This window comes from Peromyscus californicus, unplaced genomic scaffold (assembly GCF_007827085.1).
Source record: "Peromyscus californicus insignis strain IS unplaced genomic scaffold, ASM782708v3 Scaffold_1__1_contigs__length_55948999, whole genome shotgun sequence".
Classification (NCBI taxonomy): Eukaryota; Metazoa; Chordata; class Mammalia; order Rodentia; family Cricetidae; genus Peromyscus; species Peromyscus californicus.
The window spans coordinates 30199195-30219047 of NW_026294492.1; the positions used below are offsets into that span (position 1 = coordinate 30199195).

At 45.4% G+C, this 19853-nt stretch overlaps 1 protein-coding gene across 5 annotated transcripts in view; it reads left to right on the forward strand.

Moving 5' to 3' along the window:
* Positions 1-19853, forward strand: part of Arhgef33 (Rho guanine nucleotide exchange factor 33) — a 101529-nt gene that overhangs the window by 59871 nt on the left and 21805 nt on the right. For all 5 annotated transcript variants that reach the window (XM_052746365.1, XM_052746367.1, XM_052746370.1 and 2 more), the window contains 8 exons: positions 557-781; positions 5046-5175; positions 9989-10121; positions 12384-12467; positions 13496-13579; positions 15287-15435; positions 16261-16425; positions 17957-18806. In XM_052746365.1, coding sequence (XP_052602325.1) covers positions 557-781; positions 5046-5175; positions 9989-10121; positions 12384-12467; positions 13496-13579; positions 15287-15435; positions 16261-16425; positions 17957-18806 — 1820 coding nt within the window. The remainder of the gene's footprint in view (positions 1-556; positions 782-5045; positions 5176-9988; positions 10122-12383; positions 12468-13495; positions 13580-15286; positions 15436-16260; positions 16426-17956; positions 18807-19853) is intronic.

Sequence of the window (19853 nt, forward strand, 5' to 3'; positions counted from 1 at the left end):
CAGGACATCCTCTGCCACCCAGATGTCTTTGGTACCTGCCCCTCTCTTCCTGCTGTATTCCGCCTAACAGTGCTGCAGACACCTCCTGTGTTTACCTGAAAGCAAGCAGCTACAGGGAGTCAACCCTGCTGCTTTAAATCACACTGTATCACACAGTTTCTAGTCTAGCAGTCTGATCTACTGAGTCACAGTCTCATGTGTGTAGCCTGACTGGCCCTGAACTTTCTACAAAGCTAAGGACACCATTGAGTTCCTGACCCTCCTGCTTTCTATCTCCCAAATTATGACAGGCATTGTACTACCATGGTGGGGTTTTAAAAAAACTTCCTTATTTTGTGGTGTCTGTGTACAAAACAGACACAAAAACAAAACAGAAGACATACGGACCAGAAAAAGAGAGAGGTGACTGCTTGCAGTTTGGGAAATGTTTAATGCTTCATTGATATATCAATACACATCCATCTAGCAGTATATTAAGAGTTAGTAACAAGCACTATTTTCTTTCTCAAAAAAAAAAAAAAAAAGAAAGTTCTTTCTAGCAGGCATTGTTTTTCAGGAGGGAACCCAGCAAATCCAGAAGCAGACGAAAGCCTTAAGCCCTCTCTCTCAGCTGAGATCCAGTCCAAGGGCTATCACACACCGGGCCTGTGGAGACAGCCTAAGGATGGCAAAGAGTGGGCCGAGGAACATGTCACAAAAGATCACCCAGATAAACTCAAGGAGGCTGGCCAGGGCAGACACAGCTCCTTGGAAAACGTTTTATGTGAAACCTCTTTAGCTGGTAAGTTCTGAGGGGGGATGTGGGTGGAAATATGGAAGGATGAGGCGTACAAGGGTTTGGAGCAGAAGGACTAGACCCCCACCAAGCAGTGTGGATGGAGTGAACACAGGACACCACCTTGTATCTTTTCGGGATGAAGCCCCTAATGCCTACAGCGGTGAAGGGACGCAGCAGAGGTCACATACCCTGGTGGGACCACCACCTTGATTCTGGGTATTTGTGACATTCTGTATTGTGGTGCTTCGGCAAAATAGAAAAAAAAAAAAGCTAAGGTTCTTGGAATATCTATTTAGTCAGGGATATAGAGTTTGTCATATGCCAATCATTTATTAATAATCTGCCACCAAGATATCACACACTGCGACAAGTTCTTGTCTTCCTCCTTTTTTCTCTATCCTTCCTTTCCTTCATATAGTAAGTGAGCACTGACAATAGCAGTCTCCACATCTGGGGGGAGGTCATTTTTCTTAATATTATTTTCAATCAAATACATGAAAATTAAATGGAACTAAAAGCTTTTAAATTTTTATTAACAAGGAACATGAGCCACCACTTTGAATTCTTTTTTTTTTTTTTTTGGTTTTTCAAGACAGGGTTTCTCTGTGTAGCTTTGGAGCCTGTCCTGGAACTCACTCTGTAGCCCAGGCTGGCCTCAAACTCACAGAGATCCACCTGCCTCTACCTCCCGAGTGCTGGAATTAAAGGCGTGTGCCACCACCGCCCGGCCCCCGCCACTTTGAATTCTTTCTGACAGTTTCTCTTGGTACTCGTGTCCTTAATTCCTTAAATTGCTGTGTAGAACACTGCAACCAAGGCAACTTATAGAAGACATCATTTAATTTGGCTTCCAGGTTCAGGGGGTTACAGGTCACGATGGTGGAGCAACGTCAAGGCTGAGAGCTCACATTCTGACTCACAACCACGAGTCAGAGAGAGGGAGCACTGGGAATCACGGGAGTCCTTTGAAACATCAAAGCCCGCCCCCAGTAACACACTTCCTCCAACAAGGTCACACCCTCAATCCTTCCCAAACAGTTCCACCAACTGGGGGCCAAGTATTCCAACATATGAGCCTATGGGGGCCATTCTCATTCAAACCACCACAACTTGCTTCATATTTTATGCTATTTTGTAAACAATACTTTGTTGAAAGATAATTTACATAGAGTAAAATTCTTGGAGCTACATTTAAACTTAAAAAAGTTTTTAATGTGTATGTGTATATGTATAGTGTGTGTGTGTGTGTGTGTGTGTGTGTGTGTGTGTGTGCAGTTGTGCGTGCTTACAGTGATGCATGCTATAGTGTGAGTATGGAGATTGTGTGGTAAGTGCTCTAACCACTGAGAAATCTTGTGGGCCTCCGCTTATGAATTTAAAGAAATATCTTATTAATTCTTTGAGAGTTTATTTTGATCATATTTACCCCCGTCCCACCCTTTAACTCCTCACAGACCCACCCTTCACAGCTCCATTCCCTGACACTTTCGTGTCCTCATTTTGTTTTGTTTTTATAGAAATATTCAGTTTGTGCTGCCTGTAAGCTCCAGGCTATGGGGGCCTGTCACTGGAGCATTGTTGACCCATTGGGGGCCATAACTTTAAGGAGAACTGACTCACCCTCTCAGCTTGACTTTTGACATAGGAATATTGACTGTGATCACTATCAAGATCACCATACACATTTCTGTTATGCTAGGAATTTCTCCCATGCTTCATGTTAGTTAACATCTGTGTAAAGAACCACTGTAACTACTGTGTAGTTTCATCTGTCCTCAAACTTCATATAAATGGGATAATACTTTGTGTATTCTTTTTTTGCCTGGTATCTTTCTCTTAATACGTGTTTTTGAAATTCATCATTGTTGCATGTAATTCATTCAGTAGTTTGTTCTTTTTTATTAACCACACTGCATGTCATTATCACATTTTTTTTGGTATTTTTTGAGACAGGGTTTCTCTGTGTAGTTTTGGTGCCTGTCCTGGATCTCGCTCTGTAGACCAGGCTGGCCTCGAACTCACAGAGATCCACCTGGCTCTACCTCCTGAATGCTGAGATTAAAGGTGTGCACCAACAACACCTGGCCATTATCACATTTTTAAAAAATCCATAATCCAGAACTGGAGAGATGGCTCAGTGGTTAAGAGCACTGGCTGCTCTTCCAGAGGATCCGAGTTTGATTCCAACACCCACATGGCAGCTCACAACCAGTCCTGAGGTTTTTGTTTTTCTTAATGTAACAAAACCTCTATCATTTCTATCTTTTTTATCTTTAAAGCATTTTGCTGAGAGACCTCAGACACCTCACCCCACCTGTGGCCCATTACACTACTGTCATCCTGGCTTAGTGGGAAACCATTTTCTCTCATCAGCGTGAAGCAATTCTTAATGTTGCCATGGGAGAGCCCGACATTGCTCTCATCTTCAGTCTTTGAATATTACCCACTGTTTCTGTCTGGTAACATTTTTTAAAACCAGGAATTGAATCTATTATATATATATATTTATATATATTATACTACATTATATATACATATACGTATACGTATGCATATACACACACATGCGCACACACCTATTTCTTTGAGCAGGTACACAAACACTATGGGGCATGGGTTGGGGTCCAGAGACAGCTTTTGAGAGGCAGTCCTGTCTTTCTACCTGGTAGGCCCTGGGGATGGAACTCAGGTCCGTCAGGCTTAGCAGCAAGTGCCTTTACTCTCTGAGCCATCTTGCTGGCCCCTCCATTAACTTTTAGGGTCTTCTCTTTATACCCAGAGGGCTACAGCTTCACACGGCTGTGGTGGTCCTTGTGATGATGTGGGATCTTTTTCGTTATTTATGCAGAGGATAACGGGCCTTTCCTCTGGTAACACATGTCCTGGGATGCCCCCCTCCCCATTAATTCATTATTTATGCAGAGGATAACAGGCATCTCCTCTGCTAACACATGTCCTGATAACACATGTCCCCCCTCCCCATTAATTTTGTAATATCATCCAGCCATAGTTTTTCTTTTCTTTGAAGCTTGTAATTTAATGTTAGATTCCCTGACTTCATTTTTTCATGGGCCAGATTTTCCTTCAGTGTGCCTTTTCTCTTCTGTGCTTGGCTTCCTTTGGGAGAGAGTGAGGGGAGATGCCTTTGACTCCAGCCACCCTTAAGTTTGTCTATGTTTTTAAAAAAATGTCAAGATGTTTCTTTTTTTAAAATAGCATCCAGTAATTGTTAAATGGCTAGAATATTTTGCATATCTTTTTGAGAATATTAATTGTAAGATTTAATTTTCACATACATGTGTATTCATCTTCTCTCTCCCATGGCATATCCTTATTCAAATGTCGCAGTATCCTTAATTATTGATGTGTTCAAGAAAGATTATCCCCCAAAAGAAAGAAAGAAAAAACACCCCACCCCTCAAATAACCTGGAATTTTGTATTATCCAAGTTTGTCAATAGTGAGCTTCATTATAAATATGCTTTAATAATACGGTGGCAAATTTACATATTGGTAAGTGATCTCTCTAGGTCCATGTCTTAGGGTCTCCTGTCCTACTTGGGAAGTTCAATGTATCAAGTGGCAGGCTGCCCAGTTTCCTGCCAAGAGTGTTTAAGCCTGGCTGCTGGCACTCTGGGACCTGAAGGCGAATGTGGTCAAGGGGTGTCTCTTTCTCTTAGCCGCTCACTCTGTCTTCATCTTTAGCTCAGGCTAGGCCTTCTCTATGGTGCTGTTTCTCCCATTTCTTGTGGGATTCTGCAAGTTCAATCTGGAGGCTCCTGCAGTTTATGCAGATTTACCTCACTTGCTTCCGGCCACTCATGTCTCCGGTCCCTCGGCCTCTACTGCTTCTTAGCGGGTTCTAAGTCTGCGGACACATGATTCTGTGTCCTTTGCTTTGCTGCATAAATCTCTTGTCTCCATTCTGCTTTTCATCTTGCCCAAATATGCTGATGCCTTTCTCTCTCTCCTTCCGTCCACCTCCTTGCCTTCACTTCCTTTTTTCTATTTTGTCTCAAGGGGCTCAGGCTGGCTACATATCTGAAGATGACCTTGGATTTCTGATCCTCCTGCCTTCCACTCCTGGATTACAAGTGTGCACCACCAAGCCTGGTTTATGTGGTGCTGGGACCGAAGCCCAGGGCTTCTTGTATGCTAGGGAACACTGCCAACTGAGTTTTCCATGTGTTTTTATCCATTTCTTGCCTGGCTTAGTGTTTGGGAGGGAGTTGACTAACAAAAAAAATCCCCTTGGGTTTGTTTTAAAGCAAAAAGGCAGACCGTGGCTCTCGAGCTGCTTGAGTCTGAGCGGAAATACGTCATCAACATCTCTCTGATCCTGAAGATAAAGGCAACGTTCCAGGGCTCCGACGGAAAGAGGAATTCCAAGGAGAGAAGGTACCAGTGTGCTCATTGCCTTTGCTTTTCAGATTGACTAGGATTTAAGGTAAGTCATTCACCGATTCGACCTTGGGAATTCTGGGCCCTAGAGAGTCCCAGAAACAGCCTTTGAAAAGAGAATAGGCAGTGACCACAAGTCTCAAACTTAGGTTCTCAGCAGGTAGAAAGTGAGTACAGTCCGTGGGTCCTTCAGTCTGTGACAAGTCTGTTCAGAAATAAAGCGAGGCGTGTGTGTCCTCAGGGATGATAGACCTCATCGAAGACCCAGGAAATGGATGTGGCGGAGTTCTGAGTACTAGACAATGATACCGGCTGATAGAAAGAACTCCCGTTCAGGTGATCCCATAGCACCAGGCACTGTGGAAGAGTGTACACCTAGGGGTGTGTGTGTGTTGGGGGTGGGGGTGGGGAGTAGTGCTTCCAGCATACTGGCCCTAATGTTACACTGTGTACCTGCTTCTACTCTTTACTCCCTCTGTTGGGAGAGAACAGGAAAGAGAAAAAAGCAAGGCTTGGAGGAAAGGACTAATGTAATAAAGATGAGCTAATGCAGGGTGAAGCGAAGAAAAGAACAATCCTGTGAACGGGAAGTCTGGATCATGTGATATTATTACCTTCAGCATTCTTTCTATAAGGCGGTAAACAGTTCATCGGTTATGAATCTACCGAAGGACGTTCCCATTGTCCTGCTCCTTACGGTTCTTCCCATTTACTTGACTTTACCGCCATGCCACATGCCCTCCGACCCAAGCCCAAACACCCAAACGCCCACCCCAACTAAATGACTGAGGTGAGGAACTGTTCCCCAACTCACAAGGGTCTTGACTGATTCCGAGGATTATTTTTACCACAAAATGGAGGTAAACAAAATATAGACACGACATGGCAAACCCTTGACTTATAATGACGGCTCTAGACTCTTGCCTCACCTTTCCACAGTGGCCTGATCTTTCTCTTCCTACCCCATCTGACCACTTGATTTCCGGCCCGGAGACCCCAGCATAGCCTGGCTTACTCTTCCACGTTCTCCTCCAGGGCTCTGGGAAGGTTCTGGACTTTAGCTTTTTTTTGTTTTGCCAAGCACACGCCCAGTTTCCATGACTCAAATAGAAAGGGAATCTACCTTTTAGTGTGGCTTTGCTTCGCTACCTAAGATCCTAAGCAGCAGTGTCTTTTTCTAGTTTCCATAAATTTGGGGCTTTCGGATAAAAGCAGGAAAGAAACACATACCCTGGAACAGTGTCCTGGGTCCTATGCTCTACATGTGATCTGGAACTCCATGACTCCTCGCCCGCACTGGCGCATGTAGCCCCAGGGCAGAACACTTACCATCCAGGAGGCCCTGGGTGCAATCTCCACACTGGAAAAAGAATGGCCAGAACCCTGTGATTTCTACATTGTAGAGGAAGACTCTAAGGTCTGGAGATGCTCACAGCCACATGGCCCGTTAGTGCCAGAAGTTAAATGCAGGCCATTTTGACCCGTCCCCTGAGCTTTTTCCAGGCCCATCGGTTTTTCTAAGGGTCTCATGGCCTCTAGGACACCATCCTTACCAACAGTAATATGTGAGGGTTTTTGAAGAACCAGATGCATGAATGTATCCTTTCCTATTTCAGAACCCAGGCTGTTCTCTTGAAGAGTCCAGCAAGTCTTACTTCAGGTCTCAGTCGATGTGTCAAACCAGGATGCTAAATATGTTCCTAGCTCCCTGAATAGTCAAGTCTTTTTTACTTAGTCTAGTCACTTCCTGACTCTCTGGTGTTCTCTCACGACCTATCACTGAGGACTGAGTGGATCTCTACTCTTATGAGATTAAAAAAAAAAAAAAAGACAATTATATAATCTCCAATACAGGTAAGGTAATCCTTATTCCACCACATCCATGACAATGCTGTTCATGTTGGTTGTCAAGGTAACCGTCTTTTTGCTCTTCATCGGTCAAGCAGCACAAAGCGTCAACTCGGAGTGTTGTTACTCAAAGTGCAGTGTCTTGTCCTGGCTCTGGCAGTGTTGGCTTTTTCTATCCTACGTCCTGGGTTTCATCATCCTCTTTTTCCTGCTATAGTTCTTTTTTGCAAGCTCTTCTGAGACCCCGATGCACTTTTTTTTTTTTTTTTTTTTTTTTTTGGTTTTTCGAGACAGGGTTTCTCTGTGTAGCTTTGCGCCTTTCCTGGAACTCACTTGGTAGCCCAGGCCGGCCTCGAACTCACAGAGATCCGCCTGGTTCTGCCTCCCGAGTGCTGGGATTAAAGGCGCGCGCCACCACCGCCCCCCCGATGCACTTTTAAATAGATCTATTGGCAATTTCTTCCCTGAGAATTTATTTGCTGACTTCCCTCATCACAAACCACAAGGTGTCAGCGCTTACCACCCGGCTGGAAACAACCCGGGGTGAAGTTAGCGGTGAGAACCAGACCCTCAAACCTGACATTGCCACATCTTCTCAGACCTATAAAATACACCCTTAGGATTTCCCTAGAAAACAAGTGAATTGCTCAAGAGAGTCCTCAGTCGTTTCAAGCCAGCCCTGTGTATTCTGAACCCTGGGAGCTGTAGGGCACTTGCTGCCTGAGGAAGCCTAGGTGGAACCTGGGGGCCATGTGCGAGAACGTTACAGAACTTAGGGTTCTGGGCTTATTCCGGTGTGCCTCATTTTAAGATCGAGCAGTCCTGAGGACACCTGTGGGAAGGACTGCTGTTTCCTCCAATGAGCTGAACTCAGGGCCACATCTTCCAAGACGTGACGAGCTCTGTACTGCAGATTGCACGTGTTTAATTATCGGAATCCATTCGGTGTGGTTCGGTGTGGTTGGAAACCGCTGCTCTTAAAGCCAGGCATTATTTTGGCCCAATTCTGAATTGGCAAGGACAACTTAACTGATTTGAAACTATAAGTGGATTTTCCTCGATGCCTTTGATTTTGTTTTCGTCACTATTTAATTACTATATTGGGGAGGGGACAGAGAACTTTGAAAGCTACAGAAACCATTGATATTGCATAATAAAAAAAATAGAACCCTGGAATATTGCATCTGGGAGTCAGGCCTGGAAAAGGGGGGGAGAAGTCTTTTGTATCTGGAGCTTCTGCGGATGCAGCTTTGCTCTGTGGAATCACTTGGAATTCAGCCAGGCTCAGGTCTTCTCCCAGCCTGCCTGCTCCCTAGCCTCTGTTCCGAATCCCTCTCTGGTCTGAACTGATTATTTAGACCTTCCAAGAGCACTTTGCTGTGAGTGAGAGCACAGATCAGGAGGCCTCTCCATTTGTCTTAGGGCCAGCTGGCTTTGTGTCTGCCAGCACTCATGGACCAGGAGACTAAAGTGGATCTCGGCAGTGGCGGGTTTCTTCGCATTTCTCAGAAGAGAACTCAGAACCCTATTCTGGTGTTTGTCTCTTCTCTGAGCCACAGCTCCGTGGAAGTCTTTGCTTTGCTTAGAAAAGGGTGGGGGGAACCTCCTCAGAATCCGACATCCTGTCTAATGACAGAGGTCTGCTTGTGGCCAAATCACCTCTATGGGCTACACACATGCATCCATCATACCCCTGGGAAATGTTTAAATAAGTTCAGCTGTGAGAGAGACAAGTAAGCCATCATATCTTTGTTAATGTATTGTGTTGGAAGCATAAGGAAATCTACTGGGAATTTCCCTGAGCCATCAATTAAGAGCTCAGAGCCGTGCTGTTGTGTAGCTAATTCCATAGTCTTCTGCTTCTTGACTTGCTTCTGGAGACACTCTTTATATTATCCTTCTCTAGTCCGGGCTCCCCTTTCCCTTAGAATCTAAGGCTTAGATGATTCTCTTTGTCTCTCTTTTCTCCACCCCCAGCCTCTGACTTCTCACTTCTTCATTTCCTCTGGGGGTTAAAAATGAGACACACAGCCGGGCGTGGTGGTGCATGCCTTTGATCCCAGCACTTGAGAGGCAGAGACAGGCAGATGTCTGTGAGTTGGAGGCCAGCCTGGTCTACAAAGTGAGGTTCAAGACAGCCCAGGCTGTTACGCAGAGAAACCTTGTCTGGAAAAAAATCAAAATTAATCAATCATCAATCAATCAATCAATCAGGTGCACACGCTGGTAGAGGAAAGAGATTTGAAGTAGGAAAGAGGCTCTATAAAACACGAGGAAGTGGTTGACTAGCCTGTAGTCTGCAGAATACAGACAACAGAGCATCCTTGCCCAGTTTGCCTCTTTGGAGCTGAAGGAAAAATATTTGCAAGCTCCTTTATGTCTCAACTCCCCTGAGCTTCCAGCCGCCAATGTTAGCCAAACCTTACCACTGACTCAAGTGGCAGTCTTCTAGCCAGTAGCTAAGAATAGATTGTTTGGGTATCAATGTTTTGGAATCGAAAACACTGAAAAGGATTCCTTTAGGATTTCTACAGAGTGTGGCATACATGAAACTGTCCCAGGGTGGTTTTTTTTTTTTTTTTTGGTTTTTCGAGACAGGGTTTCTCTGTGTAGTTTTGGTGCCTCTCCTGGAACTCACTTGGTAGCCCAGGCTGGCCTCAAACTCACAGAGATCCGCCTGGCTCTGCCTCCCGAGTGCTGGGATTAAAGGCGTGCGCCACCACCGCCCGGCTCCCAGGGTGGTTTTTAGCAGGTCATTCCTGTGATGTAGTCTTTATTGTTTGGTTAATTCACGTTTGCATAAGGGGCCTTATCTAATTGTCTGAGGATAGCTTCTTTGCTGAAAAGAAATGTAAAATCTAAATACAGATCTGTGAGGGTGTTTTGAGTGATTGAAAATGGCGCCTGCTGTGTTTATTCTTATGGGGTTCTCTCTGTAATTCTCCCTTTGTTCTGTCTCAAGCCTCTTCCCTGGCTCCTTGCGCTACCTTGTCCAGCAGCACTTGGATTTGCTTCATGCCCTGCAGGAGAGGGTCCTGAAATGGCCACGCCAAGGAGTCCTTGGAGATTTATTCCTGAAGTTGACAAATGATGAGGTAAGGTGTCTCCCCCTCTGTACTCTGAATGGATTTGTGTCTCACTCATCTGCTTCTCCTAATGGAGAAGCAAGAATTAGCACATTTCAGAGTTAGAAGCTCTGATACCAAGTCTAACCTGCTCATGCTACAGTTAATGGGGTAGGTTCCTGGAGATTCAAAGGCTTTGCTGAAATCACCCGGCTGGCAAGGTAGTTGGTTATCTATGACTGGAACCCTGTTACGTCTCCTACCTCCTGATTCATGACTTTGTAGTATACTATTGTGGCCTCTATTGACTATGCATATATATGTGTATATGGATTTATACATGTGATTTTTATATACATGTGCATATATATCATATATACAAGTATATACATGCTTGATAATATATATCATATATGCTTGTGTATATCATATAAAATAAACATGAGGTAGAGTATATATTTTTTTCATATATAATTTTCATTCTTTATAGATTTTTAAATAAGATAGATGGCTGTTTGTCTTAAATGTCTCTTGTTTCAATTCCTTAAAAAAGTGCTGAATTTTGAACTCTCTTTAATGTTATACCAAGAACATATTCAGACCAGAAGTTGAAAACCCAAATGTCCCCAGGATCAGACAATGGTGTATATAATACAATGAATTGAGTTAAAACAATGTGGATTGATGGGAATTTGATGGAGTAGACAGCAATTGTTTTGATACAAAGAATAGCTACTCAGATCTGTCCAATTATTATTTAGGAAAGACTAGAGTTATTAGATTGTTGTTTTAAAAGAAATGAGATTGAGAGTTTTATGTAAAATGTTCTTATTTTTAAATAGTGTGTGAGGCAATTAAAGTTGGCCCATGAATCAGTGCTTGCCTGCATCTTCATCAACGTTTCTTAGCAGCAGAAAACAATACAAATTTACACCTTATTTACTTATGTAGAAGACAGTACATGTAATGCCATGTCTCTAGTATCACCTTTGCTTGCATTCAGCATGCTTTTTGGAGCTAGGAGTTATACATACGGGGAAATAACTTCGGAAGCTATGAACTGTTTTCTTGAAGGAAAACTGCATTGGTGAATATGCATTAGTTAAAATAGGCAACTAGCTGAAAACATTGAGAACTGCTGGGTTGTGTGAAGCTTCTCATATGGATTATAGATGAATACTGTGAAAAGCAATTATACATACAAAATATGTATTTTTCTCATTTAACAATTTAAGAGTACTTTAACCTACACAACCCTAAGTTCTTCCCTTCTCTCTCTCTCTCTCTCTCCTCTCTCTCTCTCTCTCTCTTTGTTTTTTTTTTAAGTTTTTCGAGACAGGGTTTCTCTGTGTAGCTTTAGAGCCTGTCCTGGAACTCACGCTGTAGCCCAGGCTGGCCTCGAACTCACAGAGATCCTCCTGCCTCTGCCTCTCGAGTGCTGGGATTAAAGGCGTGCGCCACCACCGCCTGGACTTCACTACTCTCTTGTCACGAAGGTAGAACTGTTGGATTTTGGCTCCCACATTGTAGTAATGTTTATCTTAAAACCAAAACTATTTTTTTATAGACATAGTCTCATGAATCATTGACTGTCCTTGAACTCGCTATGTAGTTGAGGATGGCCCTGAACTCCTGGTTCTCTTGCCTCTTCTTCTCAAGTGCTAAGATTATACATGTATACGTTCCATCACACACGTCTAAACATCAAGGAAACAGAAGACTCTTTCAAAAGATTAACAAGGGACTGGGGAGATGGCTCAGAGGTTAAGAGCAGCACTTGCTGCTCTTGCTGAGGATCGGGGTTGGTTATGATAATCTACACAGTCACTCACAACCATCTGTAACCCCAGTTCCAGGCTATTTGATACCTTTTGGCCTCTGAGGGCACCAGGCACTTACATGGGGTACATATATACATGCAGACAAACGCTCAACACACATAAAATAAATCTTTATAAAGAAGATGAAGAAAACCTCCAAGAGCAAATAAAGAACATAGTTGATAAATTATTAAAATATTCTCTGAGCCGGGTGGTGGTGGCACACGCCTTTAATCCCAGCACTCGGGAAGCAGAGCCAGGCGGATCTCTGTGAGTTCAAGGCCAGCCTGGTCTACAGAGAGAGATCCAGGACAGGCACCAAAACTACACAGAGAAACCCTGTCTCGAAAGAACAATAAATAAATAAATAAAATATTCTCTGAATTCTACTTCCTTTTTATGTTCGTGCTGCTATAAAAATGTCATTCCTGTTTTCGGGTTCTTACCATGCATTTTTGTGTTTGTTTTAAAGAATAATTTCTTGGATTATTATGTTGCCTACCTGAGGGATTTACCCGAATGCATCTCCTTGGTTCATGTTGTGGTTCTGAAGGAGGTAAGTTGACTCTAGGCACATGCTGTCCTTCTTTTACACACCATCTCTATCACGTTGCTGATCCACTCCATGGTACAGTAGGTGCCCTGCGAGCTTCTTTTCCAGGCTGAGGAGTGCCTTGAACATGTGACAGATGCCCCTCTTCTGGGTTAAAGGAGTCTGATCAAGGATCAGAGCCATTGCTCTGCTCTGTGCAATGCTTTAGTGACCCATTGAATGACAGACAAAGCAAATAGGCCTTCCAGAGTTCTTCAGCACGCAGCGTGTGCGCTGTTTTCAGGCTCAGAAAATATGAGTCTCAGTACTGGGTTCCAACCATCCTTTGTCACGTGGCTCCATCACGCTCCTTTAAGCACGGCCCCTTCAATGATATATTAGAGTTTGATATGCATATCTACATGTACGTTGTGGTTGTTTTTTTTAAGTCAACAAGCAAATTGTGTATCAGAGCCCTAAAGCTGAGAGTAATTGCATCTCACAGGAGATGAGAATCCATGTCTTACTTCCTACTTCACCTCCCAACCAAGGCATGCTAGCATTCAGTGAATGTCTGCAAAAAGGAAGAGAAAGGACGTTACAGATGGGGAGACCATTGTATTTTCTGCTTGTAGGCTTACTGACCAATATCTGAGCACTTTCCTGTCTCCACTCTTGAGAGGCTCTGGTGCACTCTTAGCGTCTATTAGCAGGTGACTTGCTGGAAAACCGTCATGCATTCATTAATTCAAGTCCAGCTTACTGAGTGCCTATTGCTGTCTAGCACTGAACTTAGAAGGGCTGGGAAAGGAAGGAGCGGTTTGGAAACTTGGATCGATTTAAAAGAAGTATGTGTTATGTTCCCTGTATGAGAAGAGTTGTCTCTTTGGGCATGACCCTGAACATGCGGCCTCTCCAGGGGGAGAGAGCAATGTTTCGTGACAATCTGGAAAGAAAATGCTTTGGAAATAAGCATTTCCTGCCTGGTGGGAGGAATCTCTGGTGTTGCGTTTGCAGTGCTGAAGAGTCACTCCAACCTTTTTTTCATTCAGGGTGATGAGGAGATTAAATCCGACATCTACACCCTGTTCTTTCACATAGTGCAACGCATCCCGGAATATCTGATACATCTCCAGGTGAGCCTGGCTGGAACAAGCCAACAGACTTTTACATTGTTTTTGGCTTCCAAATTAGCAAAATACTATAAAGGCTCAAGGACTCATTAGTATTTCTAAAAAGCAGTCACATGGCTTAGGTTGTTATGGTTACACCGCACTACACCATACCATACTGTGGAATGAGCTAAAATCTATTCTTGAATTTTTTGATTTATAATACTTGTCTTTGAAGTTCTATCTTTATGTACCAGCAATCTTCACTTCTGGGGGTCCAGGATCTTTTATAAACATTCTTTATAACATCTAAGTACCTTATTCAGTCCCCTCCTCTTTGGTTCTACAACCATCTAAATGTCACCTCTGACTTCTTAATTTCTGCTTAACATACCCACTAAACTACTATCCTGATGGCTTCTACTTGACTTGGGTCACAGTTCTAGCATACATTGTTCATGCTTTATGTTACCAATGAGTCATGAGGAGCCGATGAACAAATTCTTAATATAATTTTCCTATGGAGCCTGTAGAGGATGTGGAGTTGAGTTTAACAACTTTTTACTAGTAACACCTCTTCCTCCTGATACCCATCTGCTCTGATTTAAGGGTTGACTGATCTTAAATAGTTCAGTGAAAACATCCTAGAAATGCTTGTAATTAACCTCAGCTAGAAGCAGCGGAGAATCAATATTGAGCTTTTCACCCGGATATGGCTTTATGTCCTAAAAACATTTTCTCACAGTAATTATCTTATGGATCCTTTCAACAGTTTCACCAAACAGGTATTATTACCATTTTTCATAAGGACATGGAGGACCAAAGAAGTCACAGTACTGTGTTCACGATAACACACCTAGTAGGCAAAAACCTCAGCCTGAAGCTCAGGTCTTGCAAACACTAGGTAAAAAGGTCTGGGGGCTGCTCTCTAGTTTGCATTGAAATCCTTCTTCTATCATTTATTAGATGTGTGACCTGAAGAAGATCACCAAATTCAGTATCTCAGTTTCCTTACTTATTATATAGAGGGAATTACTGTTCCTATCTAACTGGGTTGTGGTAAACACTAAAGAAGATAATGAATATAAAATTGCTTAACTTCTGGCAATCGGAAGTATTCAACAAGTAAATAATATAGTCATTGAATGTTAGCTTCCTCAATCCCACTATAGTAGCACAGACGGTCTTTTGTTCCATGTTGTGCTACTATAACAAAATACTTGAGGCTGAGTATTTTCCAAAGGGAAGAGGTTTATTTTAGCCCACAGTTTTGGAGACCCAAAAGCATGGTGCTGGCATTGGTGTCTGGTGACCCCTCTCATGGTAAACACAGTGGGAGCATAGGTAAAAATGACAGGTCACACAGTGTGAAATAAGGGGGTGGTGCCCAGGCTGACTTTCCTGTAACTATTTTTCCCCCATAAGAACCCACTCTTTTAAAACCAGCGTTAATTCCTTCATGAGTAAGGTCAGCACCCGATCACATTTCATTAGGTCCCACCTCTTAAAGGTCCCACCACCTTTAGAAAAAATAATCATTACACTGTACATTAAGCTTCCAGCACTTGAACCTTTGGGAAATAAACCAGCCGACTGGATAGATGGACCAGTGTTTGGGTTGTTTCTATTGATTTGGTTTGAACTCACAGTAGCTCAAAGTGAGGTACAGAAGAGATTAAGCAACTTCTCAGCCTAACTGCGCACCCCTGATTCCTTTCCCCTTCCATCCAGAATGTTCTGAGGTTCACAGAGCAGGAACACCCCGACTACTATCTCCTGCTCGTGTGTGTCCAGCGCCTCCGCGTGTTTATCTCTCATTACACCCTGCTGTTTCAATGCAACGAAGAGCTGCTTATTCAGAAACGGAAGAAGCTCAAAAAGTAAGGTTGTGACGGTGCAGCGCCTGACAAAGGTTTCTGCGAAGAGGGGACAGACCAGGCACTTGAGTGGCTGGAATGGGATGAAGTGAGGCAGAAGGAAAGAGAGGGGGGGCGGTTAGGCTGGCCACGGGAGGGAGACACTATGGCCTGGTGGAAGTAACTAGAAGAAAAGCACCTTGGCTCTCTTGTTCCCTCCTGTGTTGCTTCCCTTAACTTTCCAGGTTCAAAGTTGCAGTTTAAAGGTCTGAATACAGTTGCCTTCATGAATGTAATAAACGTTCACTGAACACCTGTTGTGTGTTAGGTACTGTTGTGCCCAGTGAATATACCACAGTGAACAAAACCTGTCACGTGGGGCTTAGTCTTAGAGCCGGACAAGGAAGAGTAAGTTAGGTGTTAAAGAGCGGTGGGGATAAAAGTGTTGGGGTGTGTCTGAATAGATGTCACAGTTTGAGTGGGCATCATCTGGGCCTCAGGGAATAGAAGCAACCCATAGCAGAGCTTCTGGATTTCCTTAAACACCCCGTCCATCTGGAGAACACTATCATTTCTCTAGGGGTTTCCAGCTAGAAAGCCAGCATCTCCTGACCCAGTGTCCTCCTGACAGGTGTGTCTCAGTACCTTCCTGTATCCCCAAGCTCTTTTCAACCAACTGCCAGCTATTTATGTAAGCAACCTGGCTTATAGAGGGCTCCGGGGATAGAGAACCCATCACAGAGAGCTTCATCTGAGAGGCAAATCTATTTTTCATAGCATAATCTCTGAGTTCAGAGAGCCAGTCTCCTAGAATGTGCAACCTGAGATTTATTATTTCCGTTCTCTTAGGTCGTCTATGGCAAAGCTGTACAAAGGGCTGGCTTCCCAGTGTGCCAATGCTGGCCAAGATGCTTCACCCACCGGGGGCCCAGAGGCTGTCCGTGACAGTGGGATCCACTCAGAAGAAATGCTCCAGCCCTACCCTCCTGCGCCCAGTTCCGCCCCTGCTGTCACGTGAGCATCTGTTGCTATATTAACAGCCGAGCAGCTGATCTGATGCTTGGATCCCAGAGAACGCTAAGAGGCAGAGTTAGAAAGTGCTAACGGGTGGAAAGTAGAAATTCACTTTGTGAGTTCCTTCAGCTCTTGAAGCAGTGTACAGTAAACAGAGGGGGAAAGGTCTGCATTATACCCAGGCAAAACTATGGCTGTTACTACACTCTGTGTAGGGAAAATAAAAGTATCAATATTCCAAAATAAGAGTATTGGTGTAAGGTCACTTTTTTTTTCAGATCTGTAAATGTGAGTCCTAAGTTTCATTGTAAGATCGATGTCTTGCAATCCCTTAAGATACTCAGTGTTAGAGGCTAGAGAGATGGCTCAGAGGTTAAGAGCACTGGCTAGTCTTCCAGAGGTCCTGAGTTCAATTCCCAGCAGCCACATGGTGCCTCACAACCATCTGTAATGAGATCTGGTGCCCTCTTCTAGTATGCAGGCATATATGCAGGCAGAACACTGTACACATAATAAATAATAAAATCTTTTTTTAAAAAAAGATACTCAGTGTTAGTATCACATATGCGTCCATATACATTTCTGGTGAAGAATTAAAATATAAATAAATAGAATAAAAATTTTGGTCAGCGTACAGTAGTTCATTTATATCTGTCTGTTAAATAAGCAAAACAACAAAAATCCTATTTGATGGGTGTGCTATGTTGTTAAACTGTAAACATTGCTGTATGCTCCCAGACAACAAAACTCTAGAGACCCTGGGTAAATTCAGGTAGCTTTTACATTGTATTAATGTTTTGTGGGTGTTCATTTGAGATCACAATCAAGATACTTTACAGCCACGAAACTTTTAAAAAGTTTATTATAGAAATGTAAATTTTACACATTTGAGTTTATCCTCAAACAAAACAAAACGAAATCCAAACCAAAACAACAAAGTATATAGTGCTTTTGCAGAGGTCCCACATTTAGCCAGGCGGTGGTAGCACACGCCTTTAATCAGGCCAGCCTGATGTACAGAGTGAGTTCCAGGACAGCCAGGGCTACTCTTGATTATCCTGTTATCCTGTGTTATCACCATCCAGAGTTCAACAGTTTATTTCGGAACACAATTGTTCATGTGGGAAGATCTAGAGGCAGTATCAAGTTCACTTTCCAGTATTCTGTATGTGACGCTGCCACAGCAAAGGGAGAGAAATTGAAAAGGGATGTCTCGGAGTTGCCTGGTGGCAGGGAGGCTCGGAGCTTCCACCGGGCCAGTGATAACGTCAGCCTTTGTCTGTCGGCCATGAGATGCCTAAGTGACTTAGCTTGGAAGTCGAGACAGATGCCTTTCCTGGCCGCTGTTCCCACTCTTCCAGGCGGATTTAGGGATTCCTGAGAGAGCTCCCTAGTTAGTTAGTGGAGCTTGGTAGGTCACCGACGACGAAGGCACTTGGCAGGGGAGGAGAGGAGCTGGCCTCGGGCTGCGCGCTTGGAGAGAGCTCAGCACTGTTTGATCGTCTGTCTTGTGTTGTTTCCCCCTTTAAAGACATCTGATGCCCACGGCGAAGAAAGGCCAACAGCAGCAGAGCCTCATGGAGAGCATGCAGCCCGGCAAGCCGGGGGACTGGGAGATGGAGGGCAGAAAGCACGAGCGGCCCGAGAGCCTGCTGGCCCCGGCGCAGTTCTGCGCGGCCGAGCAGGACGTGAAGGCGCTCGCCGGGCCGTTGCAATCCATCCCGGAGATGGACTTCGAGCCGTCCCCGGCCGAGCCGCTGGGCAACGTGGAGCGCTCGCTGCGCGGGCCGCCCGAGCTCCTGCCGGACGCGCGGGGCTTCGTCCCCGCCGGCTACGAGGAGTTCGAGTACGGGGGCGAGATCTTCGCGCTGCCCGCGCCCTACGACGAGGAGCCCTTCCAGGCGCCGGCGCTCTTCGACAACTGCTCGCCCGCCTCCTCCGAGTCCAGCCTGGACATCTGCTTCCTGAGGCCCGTCAGCTTCGCCATGGAGGCCGAGCGGCCCGAGCACGCGCTGCAGCCGCTGCAGCCCAAGAGCGCCACGTCGCCGGCCAGCAGCAGCAGCGCCTACAAGCTGGAGGCGGCCGCGGCGGCGCAGGCGCAGGCGCAGGCGCAGGCGCACGGCAAGGCCAAGCCGCTGAGCCGCTCGCTCAAGGAGTTCCCGCGCACGCCGCCCGCCGAGGGCGTGGCCCCGCGCCTCTACAGCACGCGCAGCAGCAGCGGCGGCCGCGCGCCGCTCAAGGTCGAGCGCGCCGCCGCCGCCGTCGCCCCCCACGGCCCCACCGCCTCCGCCGCCGCCGCCGCCTCCCGCGGGGCGCCGCGGACCTTCTTCCCCCAACAGAGGTCCCAAAGCGAAAAACAGACCTATTTGGAAGTAAGGAGGGTAAAGTAAAACCGAGCCGAAGCCCCGCCTCGGCGCTCCCCCCCCACCCCACCCCGGGGGGGTCCTAGAATCTCAGGGCCACCCCCCCCAATCCCATCCCACCCCCCAACCCCGGTTCCCTGGGCGGGGAGGGAGGGCGCGGAGGCGGCGGAGCCCGTGCACGCGTGGTGACTTGCCTGGGTGGCATTCGAAGGCGAGTGGCGGGGCGGGTACCATACCCAGAGCAGGAGGGCAAGGAGAGAGAGAGAGAGAGAGGTGAGACACACCAGGAGGAAGGGAGAGACGCACACCTAGACAATGAAAAAAAAAAAATGAAGCGAACTAATTTCTTCTTTAGGATGCACGGCCTGCTCGGTGCACCTCTTGGTCCAAACGTGCAAAATCCCGAGAGCGTCGCGTGCTAGCCAGCCGCTTCCACCTGTCTTTCTTTGTATCCGGGGAGGATGCAAAGTTTGCAAAGTTGCCCCGTCTCAGTGTCTCGGCTTCGAAGCTGGTTGCAAAGAGAATTCATTTTCCGCTTGCTTTCTTAGCAAAGGCTGTATTGATGCCAATGCACCTTTAGCGTCGATGAATGTTGAGGCATGTTGATGGCTGTCCCTGGTGTCTCCAAGCCTTGGAGTACGTAAAAGTGTGTTCCAACCCACAACCACGGAGAGGCAGGCAGTTCCTGGGCAGATACACAGGTTTTCAATGTGACAGAAACCATTGATTAAGCTCGTTAACATGATAGCACTCACCTGTGCCTCCACCTTTTCACTCATTTCAAGAGAGTGGGTCAAGTTGATTACAGACTCATCTGATTTCCCAGGCAACACAGTGCCTGCTGTGTACCAGCTCCGTGCGCTAATTACTGAAGCTTCAGAAATAAACAGTCCAGAATGCCCCACAGGCTTAGCACCTGGAGTTACCATGAACTGGGGGCATATAGGAGGGATCTCTAAAACCTCTTGGGGTGATCATGTTAGAGAATGCACTCTAGGTACATTGAATATCTGAATTAATTTTAAAAAGCTGCTTAGAAGCTATGAGGGAAGAGCCAGGTAATGA